At 32.9% G+C, this 15,972-nt stretch overlaps 1 protein-coding gene across 1 annotated transcript; it reads right to left on the reverse strand.

The window, feature by feature from the left end:
* Window positions 1-9,580: 9,580 nt before the first annotated feature.
* On the reverse strand, window positions 9,581-10,741 carry LOC143559952 (protein LURP-one-related 10-like). The gene is made up of 3 exons (XM_077048373.1): window positions 10,350-10,741; window positions 10,031-10,261; window positions 9,581-9,933 (listed from the first exon to the last, which is right to left on the reverse strand). Exons 1-3 carry the CDS (start codon window positions 10,566-10,568, stop codon window positions 9,727-9,729), a joined length of 657 nt encoding a protein of 218 aa, XP_076904488.1. The 5' UTR covers window positions 10,569-10,741; the 3' UTR covers window positions 9,581-9,726.
* Between the last annotated feature and the right edge of the window lie 5,231 nt (window positions 10,742-15,972).

Below are 15,972 nucleotides of genomic sequence, written 5' to 3' on the forward strand. Positions count from 1 at the left end.
ATTATCACAAACTAACAATAGTTAAGACTGTAGTTCTATGAGGGCCTATGATAGTTTCGTTGACCAATTAGCTAGTTGACTTGGACCAAGAGTAGAGTCGGGTTTGAGGAAGCAACGTTCACATTTAGATATTGAGTGGTCGCCAATTCTTATCTTCAACTTGATGCAAGATCTTGAGCTGTATTCATGTATATGTGTTTGGTGGGCCTAGTAGCAAATTGATAAATGGATTCTCAAATTTTGACATTCTCTCATCAAATTAATTATGAATGCTCTTGTAATAAACAATTCCCAATAGATCATGTGTTGGGCCTAGTAGTAAGTTGATAAATGGATTCTCATATTTTGCATGTCATTAAATTAAATATGAATGCCATTGTAATAAACAATTCCCATAAGATAATGTGTAATGGACGTTAATTAACATATCTTCATCATCAAAACCGGCGCTAAACACCATTACACGAGGTGTTGAGGAGGGAATTGGGCACCAAAGGGGCAAGATGCTCTTGAATTGGTGGGTGTTAGTGGGAGAAGGGTATAATTGGTGAGCCATAATTTTTTTAACAAACCACACTCAATTATTCATATTTTAATTAAAAAAGAAAAGAGATTAAATCACTTGGTTAAACCATTACATACGTTTGATATCTTAGTTAGTGAATATCCTCTGCCTACGTGACACTGACGTGATTATACTTTTTTTACTTAACTCCCTTCACTATACATGGTCTTAGAAACAATCATAATGTTAAACCATAAAGAAAAAAATGCAAGGTATTTATACATGTTGAACTGGTGTGATAATTAATTGTTAAAACATCACATCGTTTGGAGTGCAATGAACTAAAATAACATTTTTAACTACCCTGATCATATAAGTCATTTAGATGCGTATAGATGTCCATCTTGAATATTTTAGATGCCCCGGGTGAATTGAATACTATAAAAAATAGATTATTATATATAAAATAAACAAGCCATTTTTGGGCCTTTTATATAGTTATTTTGTTATTAACCCGGCTAGGTTGTTGGAATATCGCTATTATTGACCACTCATATAATCGCATATGGCTCCTTCTAGCTCTTAAAGCGATTTTTAAAATTAAAGATGAATAAGCAATATAAATTTACAGGTACAATAGTTAAAATAACAATTAGACCCTGTGATCGACCTAGTCACAGTTTAAAGTGTTTTCATTGTTCCCGCAACACTAAAATCATATAAACAGCAACGACTCCATCTCTCGGAGTAAATAAAAACAATAGAGGGTTGTTCAAATTTGTTCAACTCATCATGTATGTTCAAGTTTATTCGTAGTATATAATATTAAATCGTACTAAAGAGAAAAAGAATTTTGAAATACTAATACTTTTATGAAAATAAAGAATAATAGTATTTTGTATTAAAATAAAAAAAAAGTATTTTTCTTATAATATAGTTTTTAAAATGAATGAACAAGTGGGTAGTGAATTGAATCACTAAACTCAATATTTATTTGATTTAATTGTAAAGCATAGTAGGAAGCAGGGTAGGATAACTTTGTAAAGTAGTAATTAAGTTTTAGAATTATTACAATTAGGTCACTCTTAAAAAAATTATTATATAATTAGATCAACAAAGTTTTATTTGATGTTACAATCCTATATATTTGACATGAAATCCCATTTGGCTTTTTATTCATTTTTTAAAATATTTTGACATTAAAAATAATTATTAATTTTGAAAAAAGTTTTAAAAGTTGCAAAAAAATTTGTGGGAAAAAGTTTATTTGTGAAAAAATTGCAAATATTATTTAAAAAATGCAGAAAAAGTTGAAAATTTAAAGAAAAAAACTAAAAATGGATAAACAAATTAAGTTGTAAAAATCTGCAATACGTTTCTAAAAGTTATAAAAAATGGTAGAATATATTATCTGCTCTCTCTCTCTCTCTCAATAATAATAATAATAATAATAAATAGTCCTCTTGATTATATAGTTAGAGAAGAAGATGGCTAAGTAAGGGGCTGTTAGGCAAGTGCTGAATCATTAAGTGCTGAACCATAAAGATGTCTGAATGATTAAGAGGGTCTAAACCATTAAGATATGGACAAGTTAAAGTCTGTTTGGTTGGATATCTGAATAACTGTACAAAATGACTATCTTACCCTCTAAACTATTTTATGCCGAATGAAATGTATCTTTTTGTTTAAAACTATGATGATAAATAATTATAAAAAGAAAAGACAAAAATCATAGAAAATTCAAATTGCACATTATTACTTCAAAATTCATGGAAACATACTAAAATCCAAATAGAAATTAATACTTTGTTTACAATTTTAATTTTATTAATTTGAAATTAGTTGAGTAGCTATCTCGTCATGCAAAGTAGTCATATACTCAACGCCTTGTGAACCCCATTTTATGTCGTGAACGAACTCTCCATCACTTTCTTCGCCTTGTATTTAAAAAAGATGGTGTTCTCATCATAGTCCAAAAATAATTGATTATGGATATTGCATTTCCTTATAAAGTTATGGATAGCAAAACATGCAATCACTATGTCTCTTTGTATTGGTAAAGAAAAGGGAGCCATTCTCTTTAGGATTGGGAATCTAGCCTTCAAAACACCATAAGTGCACTCAATAACATTTCTAAGTTGTGCGTGAGCATGATTGAATCTTTCTTCCTTAGTTAACGCACGTTGTCGTCGAAAATCAGCTAACCAATACCTCGTATTACGGTAAGGAGTCATAAATCCACGAGTGTTAGTGTATGCAGCGTCGCAAAGGTAATATTTGTCTGTAAATGTGTATCAATTTTTTTTTACAAATACAGCTGCATATATATATATATATATATATATATATAATATTTAACTATAAAAGTTGAAAAATGATTAATAACCTGGTGGGGGAAAGGAAAACCAGAATTTGGGTTAAATGCAACTTCTTTTAAAACTCGTGAATCATGTGCCATGCCCTCCCATCCGGCCCATACAAACGTGAATATCATATCAAAATCACAAATTGCTAACATGTTTTGATAGCATTCACCTCTTCCTCTTCCCCTATAACGAGTTTGTTGATTAGCAGGCACAACCGCATGTATAAGAGTTCCATCTAACGTAGCTATTGCCCCAGGAAATATTTGTTTTAGCTTTTTATGTCGGCCTGAGGTATTTGTGATTGCATTAGAAGATGTTCGAATTATAACTTCTCTTTCGAAATTCATCATTACAGTTAGGACCTCATGAAAACATCTATGAATCATTTCCGTTGGGTGTTGAAACCTTCGTTTAACCACTCGAAAACGTTCATTATGTCCTATAACCAGTGTTGCGAAAATCGCTAGTCGGTGGTCGGGCGGTGGCGTGGAGACTAGCGATTAATCGGGATTAGTCGAGATTAATCAGGATTAATCGGATCGGACTTTAATGTATATTTTTCAGTTTTTTACATACACACACACACACATTTTATATGTAATTTTCAGTTTTATACATACACAAACATATTTTGGCCGGAAATTGGCTGGAATCTCATTGGAAACCGCTAGTTTTTGCTGCAATCTCGCCGAAAATAGTTGATTTGGGTCGGAATCTCGCCGGAAACCACTGATTTTGGTCGAAATCTCATCGAAAATCATCGATTTTGGCCGAATTTGACCGTTAACTGATTAATTGGCCGACTAGCCCAAAATTAATCAGTGAAGTGGTGACTAGCGATTAATCGGGGAATAATCGGTATCTAGTCGGGATTTTCGCAACACTGCCTATAACAATAAAAAACATAGCCACCTTTTCTTCCAAACTTATTGACCTACTACTATGCAACCAATTTCTTTGCTTAAAATGATTTCACAATAGTACATATGCATCACGTGAAAGACGCATCATCTCATAACATTGGGTAGAAGATCCATGCAACAATTCTTGTGTATATGCATGACCGCTTAATGCCGAATTTAGGTCTCTTGTCCTTTCAATTCTTCTTGAGGCTAACCCTAGCCAATGCCAACAAAGGAAAATGAACACTATAATCTCATCGTCCGAGTCCATAGACTATCTGTCATAATCATTGCCAACATTTAAAATATATTCATAAGATAACATCCAAGTAATCCATAACATAACATCCACATAACATTACAAGATCATCCTACAAACTAACATTACAAAATCCTACATAACATAACCTAAAAAAATCCAAAACATCCAAAAATAAAAATAAAATCCGAACATAAGATCCAAAAAAACATCCACATAAATTCTATCAATGACACATAAAATCAAAACAATCCATACTTCGCTCCCGCATTCTTAACCCATAGCTCACAAACGGTCGGTTTTGTCAACACTCTCTGGTTTCCAATTAGTCCTAGTTCTTTTTTGTGCCGGTTCTTTGAACAATTCAAAAGAAAAAAAATAACATATATAAGTTGATTTTTTATGCCCTTAGTAATGACTTATAAAAAACATAGATTTAAAAACAGTTTCGTGCCAGATTATAAGACTATAACCGGTCATGTTAGCCAACCTAAAACATATTCTTCGTGTCCTGTCTAGCTCATGTCAAAAAAGTATAGCCCCTAATACCAAGTTTTAAGTTGAACACGTAAAAATAACTATATCTACTCAAAGTTAATAAAGGCCTAATCTATCATCAACACACTTTTTTGAGTTGAACACATAAAGACCCACACCCACATTACTCACAGTTAATAAAGGCCTAATTTCATCGTGTTACGGTACTAATATATCTATATCTACTCAAAGCAAGAACCTACATTAGGCTTAGTAATCTAATAATTGGCTTATGAGAAAAGATGTTCTCTAAAGATTGTGTATTTATGTAGGCACAAACCAATTTAGAAGCTCTAATCCGGGCCGTTATACACTATTATAATTAGTTTACTTCTGTTTTCATAATGTTAATGCTACAAGTGTTTTATAATTAGTGTTGTATTTTCGACCCGCTTATGCTAAAACGGGTCAACTTGGGTTTTAATTTTATCTCTAGCAGGTTAAACGAGTATAAGTTAAAACCTTGGCTAGAGATGAAATGGATTGAAGCTCACCCAATTTGTACTCTAATAGTTACAACCTTTTAATATGCTTTATATATGAACAATTGTTATATTAGCAGTTTAGTTAGTGTCATCAATATTAATGATATTTGATTACTCATTTGCCTTGTGACTACTAGATGGATTGACAAGGACAAAAGGTAGCAGAGCAACTGATGAGATAATGCTGGTAGTTTTTGCAGTTGCAGCATTTATAACAGGCTATTTTCTTAATTCATTTGTGCTAATGCTATACATATATGGTGGTGGAGTTGTGCTGACTATTTTGACCACCATTCCTTCAACCGGCAGCCGCTCAAATGGTTGGACCCAAGTGAGGGTGAAAAGCATCCCAAACCGCAGGGTTCGAGCTCAGTTTCTAAGAAAATGCCCGCCAAGAAGTAGACCGTTTTCAATATCTTGATCCGGCTTACTTTGATTGGTTGGGTATATCGGATTTTATGTTTCTGTTTTTAAAATATGTTTAGTTGGATTAAATTTAACTAGTGTTTTTTCAGGAAAAAGTTAGGGTATGCTATATTTACTCAGTAAAATAACATCAAACTGTTCGACAAAAAACTAACTCAAGTTTAGGCCCCGGTTTTGGCCCGTTTGAGCTCTAATTCTATTTTAAAATCGATGATTCATATAAAACAGTTTCAGGCCAAGTTATAACTTATCAAAATAATATGTTTCGGGCTGTAAAAAGATGTTATAATATCACTTAGGTTTCCAGGTTTGTTTCGTAATTAAACAAGTTAGTTCACGCTTTGGATTCGTTTTTAGGTTATTTTACGTGTTAGTTTGGCAGCCATCACCACTCCGGTTTGGTCACAATTTTCAAAAGACAGTTACATTCTTGATATATTCTTCATATAACAAGATTCTCTCATTCTTCAATACCCACTTGATGAACATCTTTCCAAACAACCCGAAACCCAAAAAAAAAATAACTCAAAGAACACCCTTAATTGAAACCCTAATCTCTAACAATTATGACTAATCTTATAAATCTAATTAATTCATGTTATAAATACAAACATTATACATGCTTAGCAGATGGGAGAACAAGGATTTCAAAAATAAAAATCATAAATTACTATTGAAGAAAACAGTTACCTGGTTGAGGGTTGGGAGGGATAGTAGATGAGAAAGACTGATTAGCAAGCAGCAGCACCAAACTAGAAGGAGGTAGGCTAATTGGAAGGTTGAGGGTGGGGAGGGATAACAGATGAAGAAGAAGAAGAAGCGTGTATTAGGTTAGGGTTATTGTTCTCATTCAGACTCTTTACAGCGATTCAGATGTTTTATTTTTCATTCATATGAAGTTTTTAAACGAAACAAACAGTCTGAATCTGAGCGATTCAGATACCATTAAGAGGAGCTGAAACAAACAGCCCCAAGACCATCATCATATAAAAGATTCTTTTGGAGTCTAGTTGGAGGTACATTCTTACAAACTCAGCCATGGGAGTCCAATAACTCTTGTAGACTTTGGAGTCCGCAGAGATTTTTAGGCCATTTTAAAAATATTTAGAGAACATAGGTGATTTTTGAAAACTATTGGTCAAACTAGGCTATTTTAATATTTTTTTCTTTTAAAAATACTTGAGGTCCTACATTTGACCAATTTGTGACAAACTTTATCTTTTATTTTATGTGACCGTTTAGCCACTAACCAAAGGTAACGGTGGCTAATATATTCTTTCTACCAAATTTTGCAACCAAATTTTATCAATTGCAACCTTGTGACTGTCCTACAACTGGATTGGTGACTGTTGCTAATGTTTCGACTTAGCGATTACGGTTGTAAAAAAATCTCAAATTAAGTCCAAAATTTTCATTTGTGTGAGTTTCCGGTTGTGTAGTAATTATAGCATGCAAGTTTCTTAACCTTTTTAGAAAGATGACTATTTTTGATGACATGCAATTTTGCATGTCATTTATATGTTATGTTTTATAATTAGTTTGTCATTAAAGGCCTATCATCATCATCATCATCATCATCATCGTACTCAGTATATCCCACCAATAGCAAAGCTATGGTAGGGTCTGAGGAGGGTAAGATGTAGGCAGCCTTACCTCTACCCCATAGGGATAGAGAGGCTGCTTCCGGTGAGACCCCCGGCTCGATAGTAGTTTTGCATCAAGCCTTGGACATAAGGCACATAGCACTCAATCATCGGGACATAAGACGTTAAAGGCCTATTTTCTAGTATTGACATGTTGAACCTGTGTGATAATTAATTGTTAAAACATCACATCGTTTGGAATGTAAGTAACTAAAATAACATTTTTAACTACCCTAATCATATCAGTCATTTAGATGCGTATAGATGTTCGTCTTCAATATTTTAGATGCCCCGGGCGAATTGAATACTATAAAAATAGATTATTATATATAAAATTAATAAGCCATTTTTGTGCCTTTTATATAATTACTAGAGTTTTACCCGGCGTGTTGCGCCGGGAAGTTTTCATCACGTTCGTTACATTACCGAAACTTAAAAACACAAAACCGACATTCGGTCAGTTTCGTTACCTTCGTTACAGTACTGGAACTAAACAAATGCGGTGAGTCTACGCGAATTCGGGCAGTTTCAACCTATTTATTAAGGTACATGAACTAAAACAAAAAAAAAATATAAAACAATAACAAAATTGACATTCGGTCGACTTACTTTATATTCATTATAGGGTGAAACTAAAGCACAAAAGCAAAACAAGAATCTTACCCCAATAAAGTGTCGTCAAGTGATCCAGTAGCGTATTTACGGCACCAAAAACTCTTGTTATATTAACATATTTACACACCCACACATACACACAAATAACATAACTTTAAAAACAAAAAAGAAACAAAAACAATTGTTCAAAGAAAGGAGGTTAATATGTGGGGCTTGAACTTGCATAGTTACTTTAAATTTTCAAAGACTTAGCAAGACAACCAACACACCAAGATATGATAATTGGTTAACTATCAAAATAACTTACATAAAAACATAACAAAGTGAATAAAATAATCAAAAAATCTTTTATGGCACCAAACTTGTTAATTATACTATAGTAATAATTTTGTTATTAACCCCGTTAGGTTGTTTTAATTAAACTATCGTTATTATTGGCTACTCAGAACATATATGGCTCATTCTAGCTCTTAAAGAGTATTTTAAAATTAAAACTGAATAACAATATAAAATTACAGGTACAGAAGAAAAAATAACAATTAGACCCCAGGATCGACCTAATCACAATTTAAAGTGTTTCCCTTATCCCGTAACACTAAAATCATATAATCAGCAACGACTCCATCTCTCGAAGTAAATAAAAACAATAGAGGGTTGTTCAAATTTGTTCAACTCATCGGGTATGTTCGTACTAAAGAGAAAAAGAATTTTGAAATAGTAATACTTAATGAAAATAAAGCATAATATTATTTTGTATTAAAATAAAAAAAAATTATATTTCTTATAATATAGTTTTTAAAATGAATGAACAAGTGGGTAGTGAATTGAATAAGTAAAATCAATATTTATTTAATTTAATTGTAAAGCAAGGTAGGAAGCAGTGTAGGATAATTTTGTAAAATAGTTATTAAATTTTTTAAAATTGTTGCCATTAGGTTGTTCTTAAAAAATGTATTATATATTCAGGTCAATAAAGTTTTATTTAGTGTTACAATCCTATATATTTAACATGGATAACATGTTATCCATCACATTTGGCTTTTTATTCATTTTTTATAAATATTTTGACATTAAAAATAATTATTAATTTTGAAAAAAGTTTTAAGTTGCAAAAAATTGGTGGGAAAAAAAACTTATTTGTGAAAAATTGCAAAAGATTATTTTAAAAAATGCATAAAAAGTTGAAATTTAACGAAAAAAAAACTAAAAATGGAAAAACAAATTAAGTTGTAAAAATCTGCAATACGTTTCTAAAAGTTATATAAAAAGGGTAGAATATATTATTTGCTCTCTTTCTCTCTAAAAAAAATAAAATAATAATAATAATAAATAGTCCTCTTGATTATATAGTTAGAGAAGAAGATGGCTAAGTAAGACCGTCATTATATAGGAGATTCTTCGAGATTTTTAAAGTCTAGTTGGAGATTTTTAAAAACTAAGCCATGGGAGTCCAATAACTCTTGTAGAGTTTGAAGTCCACCGAGATTTTTAGGCCATTTTGAAAATATTTAGAGAACATAGATTATTTCTGAAATATGTTGATAAAACTAGGCCTTTATAAAAATTTTTCCTTGAGGTCCTACATTTGACCAATTTGGGACGAACTTTAATTATTTATCTTTTATTTTATGTGACCATTTAGCCACTAACCAAAGGTAACGGTGGCTAATATATTCTTTCTACCAAATTTTGCACCCAAATTTCATTAATTGCAACCTTGTGACTGTCCTACAACTGGATTGCTGACTGTTGCTAATGTTTCGACTTAGAGATTACGGTTGTAAAAGAATCTCAAATTAAGTCCAAAGTTCTCATTTGTGTGAGTTTCCAGTTGTGTAGTAATTATAGCAAGCAAGTTTCTTAACTTTTTACAAATGATCGATTTCATTTCATGGGATCAACTACATGAATCTTTAGCTGTGAGACAACAGAATCTAGTTGAGAAAAACACATGCACGAACTTATGATTGAAACTAAATTGGAACCAATTATGCATTCCCGAGTGAACCAATGGCATTAAGAACATTAGCCGTAGCTCCAGCTGCTTCCAAAGCGGAACTATTTTTAGCCTCATCAGGATGTTCCATAGCATCAACAATCGCAAAAAGTGCAACCACACCCGCATAGTCCATGTTCGGTTGAATTGTCACTGTGAACTTATCTTTAATGGACTTCACGTTATGCGGTTTATGCATCTACAAGATAAATAAATTGTCACATTAATTAGCGAAATCTATACATATAGATGTTGCCAAAATTACTATCAAATAACGTTAAAAGTACGAAAAATACCTGGGCTATTGCGGTTGAAGAATCTCCCATATAAATAGTGATGCTTCCTTTGGCCCAGTTCCCTTTGATCCTCATATCACATGAACCGTTGCTTCTCGTGTTGTTTGCCAACGTCATGCTAACATTGAGCTTAATCTGAATCAGGTGTTCAGATTTTGTGCTAAAAAACATGTCCGAATCCTTTTTACTTTCACCTTTAAATACTTTCCATGTACTATGCATACTCAATTTCTGGAAATTAATTAATACTATATATAATTAGCAGCAAGACTAAAAAACAAACCACAGAAGGATTCAAGAGGTAGAATCGTAAAGCTACCTTTTCCCGGAGCATCGCAATGGGGTTGTCGTCAGCGTCAAGTAGCTGGAGCTGATGATGGAATGTTGTGTCATGTGGTTTTACTTTTAGCAAGATTGTATGATTAGTGTCAGTGATCACAAGGTTTCTGCCAGGATACTTAAGGACTATAATTTCAAGTGGTTGTTTTGGTACAATGAACTCAGGACCAACCATAGATAATGGAGCAAAAGACATCATCACAAACTAATTAACTAACACCAAGAATATTAATATTAATGTAGTTCTATGGGATTGATGGATCGAGCAGAGGTGTGGGAAGGCTTTTAGCATGATAAATTCGTTGACGAATTAGTTGACTTGGACTTAGAGTAGACTCAGGTGCATGTGCGAAGAAATTACATCCACATGTACGTACGTAAGCCAATTTATCTTCAACTTGATATATATATATACTAGATATATATTGAGCTATATCATATTGTATATGTATCTCGTGAGCGCTCATTATTGCATGTAAGGGAAGTGATGCCTCTGTCATTAAGTGAAATATTCAAGTCGCCTGACTCAGGAAAAACAGTCCATATGGTAGGAAGTTTCATTTTTGGTTGGTTGGGTTTAGGTTTGGCATTTCATTAGATTTTTTTCAAAATAATGATTACGAAGGAAATGAAGAAACATACTAGCGAAAACGAGTATAATTAATTAAATGTAATTTTGGTGTAACATCTATTGATCTATATGATAATTATGCTAATGGTATTGCCCTTGGCAACATAAATGAATTAAAGTTAGTATTATTATTGGTCAAATTGTAAATATTAGTTATTATTGGCCAATAAGCCATGGCGTGAGTATTAAAATTCCATTTTTTTCTGAAAAAAAAAAAAGAAAGTGTTTATAAACGTTTTGGGAGAAAAATATGATATTAGAGCATCCACAACAACAAACTCGTACAAACCGACACATCATCGCCACATCAGATTCCAAACTTATTTTAAAAACCCCAACTTTCTTACACAACAACAAACCTCCACAAACCTTATTTAAAATATTATATATGTATATGCATATATAGTATGTGTGTGTATAAGAGGGGAGGGACCACTATGCAAGTTTGCAGCATATTTATAGCCATGGACTTTAGTTCATGAACTTGGCACCACAATGATAGATTATTTCCACATCAAGTTTGCTTCCTTGCCACATCACTCAAACCTTAGGGGATGTGGCTTGTTGTAGATGCTCTTATAGAATATCTTTTAAAGTTAAAATAGGCAGGTTTTATGGCAAATTCTAACATTTTACAGTCAAATTGAAAGTAATAAGTTATTAACAATGAGGACCTAGTAGTCTAGTTATATGATGTTTGCCTCTAAAATGGTGTTTGTTTAATTCCTCGCAATTGCAAGATTAGGTATTAAAGTATTCGCATCTCATTCCGTGTCCACATTTATAATAGTCTAACTAAAAAGCACTATTTCTTAAATTTATTTATCATTTTTCAAAAGCCATTAATTTCTCAATCCTCATCCTATCTATATTATATATCATATTATTTGTTCGTTTATAATTTAACTAATATATTTATGTCTAATTATGCAATTCGTTGATCAAATTTGGGTGATGAATAGTATATCCATAAATATAGAGATTCACTTTAATTTTTCCTGTTAGAGATTAAAGTCAATCTGATAAGTCAATATGTTCAGGGGCTGTTTGGTCATTTCTCAGGAGGTTAGATAGTTTGGGTCTCATTTGTTAAATGGTTGATTCTTCAGGGGGTAAAAGTGTAACTTTCTGAGTTGATTAGTAAATAACTAATTAACTAACAAATTGGGGGTTAGGTTTTCATTTCATTCAATTACTTTTCTTGTGTACTGTAATACGTTCGTATTCTCCTTTTGTAATCATTTTGGTTAATTGATCCGTAATAGTAATCGTTTGATTTCGTATATTGATTGTACCAATTCTTCGTGTTTTACAACAAATGGTATCAGAGCTTGGTGTGGCCCGAGTTGAAGAATGATGTGCGAAAACGCGGTGTATTGAAACCCTAACCTAACCTAGACACTCTAGTTTTAAATTTATAAACCTTGACTCTCCTAATGCTAGACCACTAGACAGGCAAGTGTACCTATCGACTGCAGTATAGCCTAATGAAGTCCGGATATCGAACCCAAAGGACACTAGCGACACCTAAACTAGACTCTGACTAATAACTTAAATAAATTGATTTTATTGATTTTTGTCTTTTTTTATTATTAAATATTAATAAAATAATACTTAAAGGGGAAACTAGACACGAACAAACGGTTTAGAACTCAAATAAGGGGAACAACTGCCTAGGCAAGGAATCCTACTAGTCAACTCGTAAACTCTCAGAATTGGATTTATGATTGGTACCATATTCTAAAAATATGAAACTTAAGGAATAACTAAAGTACGCTAGATCACCTCCCGGTCTCACCAACAATACCTAAGAATCCTAAATATCATGTAAAGCTCAACGGTTAAATGGTTCGGATCACCTCCGGTCTCACCTTACCTAAATATGCTAAGGTACCCAAAGATTAAATCACCTCCCGGTCTCTCTAATCACAAAACACCCTAAGGCGTAAAGGGGTATTTTTATTTAATACGGTTATAACTCGGATCTGTAAGAATCTAAAGAAGTCTAGGGTAACTCAATCCCGTGCAATCACTACCCAAAGGCACAAAAGACCAAAACAGACGACACTTAATTACCTCTCGGTCTCTCAAGTGACAGAATATAAGGTATCTCTAAACTCTCAATTACCGTTCCTATGGAATACGTTAACAATAAACCATAAACTAGTTGTAAACACACAGTAAACAACCTAATATGCATCCATACATGAAAGACGTTCACAAAGACGCATATGGAACAAAAACTGATAATAAATTAATACCAAATACGCATATGCATCACAACCAAATAAAATAAAAACTTTACCAAAACATGAACTAATCAATAATAAATCCAAAACTGAAAATAATACGAGTCTAAAAAGTTTTCATCCAAACCCAGGCAGTATAACAAGTTTAGCCAACCATAATAATAGATGAAACAAAGATAAAACAATTAATATGGTTCATCGTAAAAGATATTAATAATAGTTGAGCTACTAGCCTGGTTAAATTAATTGAGCAGCCTGCTAGCTTAAATTAATTCACCTGCCTGCCTGCCTGCTTCTTTGTTTTAATTCTCTTTTTCTTGAAAGTGTCGTGGACTTTATTGATTCAGCAGCTTGCGAGCTTGATTTCTTTGCTTTTTTTATTATTGATCGCACCACACGCGCAGCCCCTGTTCACCGTCCACTTCTATCTCTGTAGGGTTTTTTAATTTAGTCTCTTGAGCCCTCCAAAAACTCACGTGGCTTCCTCACTGGGTTGTTGCGTCTCATGGACTGCTCCAATCTTCAAGTGTTGGGTTGTTAAATTGAACTGCTTGTGGGCCAGACAATAACTCGATTCCTTAAAAAATATTGAATTAATTATGTAGTTAAAAAGTGACACTCAACTTCATGTGCATAATAATTCAACGAAATAAATAAGTTGACGTCATATTAATTCAACCACACTTTATATAAGATAATTTATCAACTGATCAATTCAACGTGGTCGCATTTACTATTCTTACACTTTTGTTTTTATTCTTTATTAATATAAGTTGTTTGAATTTAGTTCAGTTTAGTTGTAAAAAATATCATATAATTATGGGTTGAAGTTTCAATGCTCAACAATTACTAGCATTTATATATACTTTTTATTACGATAGATTAAATCGTTTTAGCTTATTTTCTTTCGAAATCTTTAAAATTTAATAATGTATTATTTAGGAGTAATATTAAATAGTAACTAGCTCAAAAAGCTATTCAATTTGTAGGAAATATTAATATAAAAAGATATATAATTAAGACCACATCAAAGAATTTGTGTGTTCGATCAGAGAGAGACGAAATCGAAGATCAAGATGGTGTCTACAAAGTTCAAATTAGAGAAATTCGATGGCAAGAATGATTTCTCGTTATGGAGAGTGAAGATGAGAGCCCTGCTCGTTCATCAGGGGATCTCTGATGCGTTATTGGGTGAGCCTAACATGCCGGAGGGGTTGTCAGACAAAGAAAAGAAGGATATCCTAGAGAAGGCACATAGTGCGATTATTCTGAGTCTAGGTGATCGTGTTCTCCGGGAGGTTTCCAAAGAATTGACGGCAGCCGGAGTTTGGTCAAAACTTGAAACTCTGTAATCGGTTATATCTAAAGAAGAGGCTGTATACTTTTCAAATGGGCCTGGGAAGTCACTAGAAGAGCACACAGATGAATTTAACAAGTTAGTGTTGGATCTTGAAAATATAGAGGTTGAATTAGAAGATGAAGATCAGGCAATCATTTTCTTATCATCACTTCCACCTTCGTTTGAGAATTTTGTGGATACTATGATGTATGCCCGAGAAACTCTAACTATGGAGGAGGTGTTAACCGCTTTAAATTCAAAAGAATTGAAGAAAAGAGGTGATCCAAAGGAAGAAGGTGGAGATGGTTAGTGGTAAGAGGGAGATCTGATCAAAGAAACTTTTCTAAATCAAAAGGTACAAGATCTAAGTCTAAAGTTAAAAGAAAATGTTATGTGTGCAATTCTGAGAAACATCTAAAAAGAGATTGTCCAGAGTTAAAGAAAAAGAAAGGTGAAGAAACAAACTATTCTAAATATCAGAATGCAAAAGATGGGGCATCTGATGGATATGAAAGTGCAGATGTTATGAATGTCTCAAGTAGTGATGGTAGAGAAGAATGGATTCTTGATTCTGTGTGTTCTTTTCATATGTCACCAGTCAAGTCCTTCTTTAAAGATCTTAGATGTGAGAATCTTGGAGAAGTCAAACTTGGAGATGATAGATCCTGCAAGATAGCTGGTATTGGTTCTGTTTCTTTTAAAATGAACAATGGAAGTGAGTTAGATGTGTGTGATGTAAGGTACATTCCAAGCCTTACAAGAAGTCTAATGTCCTTAGGAACCTTTGAAAAATCAGGTTATCAAATAAGTCTTAAAAATGGCAAAGCCAAAGTGATTAAGGGTAGTTTGGTAATTCTGACAGGACCAGAAAGGGGAATAATACCTATGTGTTAGATGGGAAAGTTGTACAAGGGGCTGCATCAGTTGCAGTCTCTAAGATTGATAGTGCATTATTATGGCATAAAATATTTGGGCACTTAGGTGAACAAGGTCTTGTAGAGCTTAGGAAGCAACAGATCATTGGTGAGTTCAAAATGAATGATGTAGGATTTTGTGAAACCTGTGTTCTTGGAAAGAAAAAGAGAGTTCAGTTTGGGGGTAGGAAAACATGTTACTAAAGAGATTTTAGATTATGTTCATACATATCTATGGGGTCTTGCTAAGGTAGAAACCTTAGGAGGTGCAAGGTATTTCTTATACATTATTGATGATTTTTCAAGAAGAGTGTGGGTTTTTGTCTTAAAACATAAGAGTGATGCATTTCTAAAGTTCAAAGAATGGAAGATTTTGGTAGAAAATCAAACTGAAAGGAAAATCAAGAGATTAAGAACTAACAATGGTCTGGAGTTTTGTAATAATGAGTTTGATCAATTTTATAAAGAAA

The sequence above is a fragment of the Bidens hawaiensis genome, unplaced genomic scaffold, assembly GCF_021521415.1.
Source record: "Bidens hawaiensis isolate Kalapana, Puna unplaced genomic scaffold, B.hawaiensis_p1.1 tig00001093_1, whole genome shotgun sequence".
Taxonomy (NCBI): Eukaryota; Viridiplantae; Streptophyta; class Magnoliopsida; order Asterales; family Asteraceae; genus Bidens; species Bidens hawaiensis.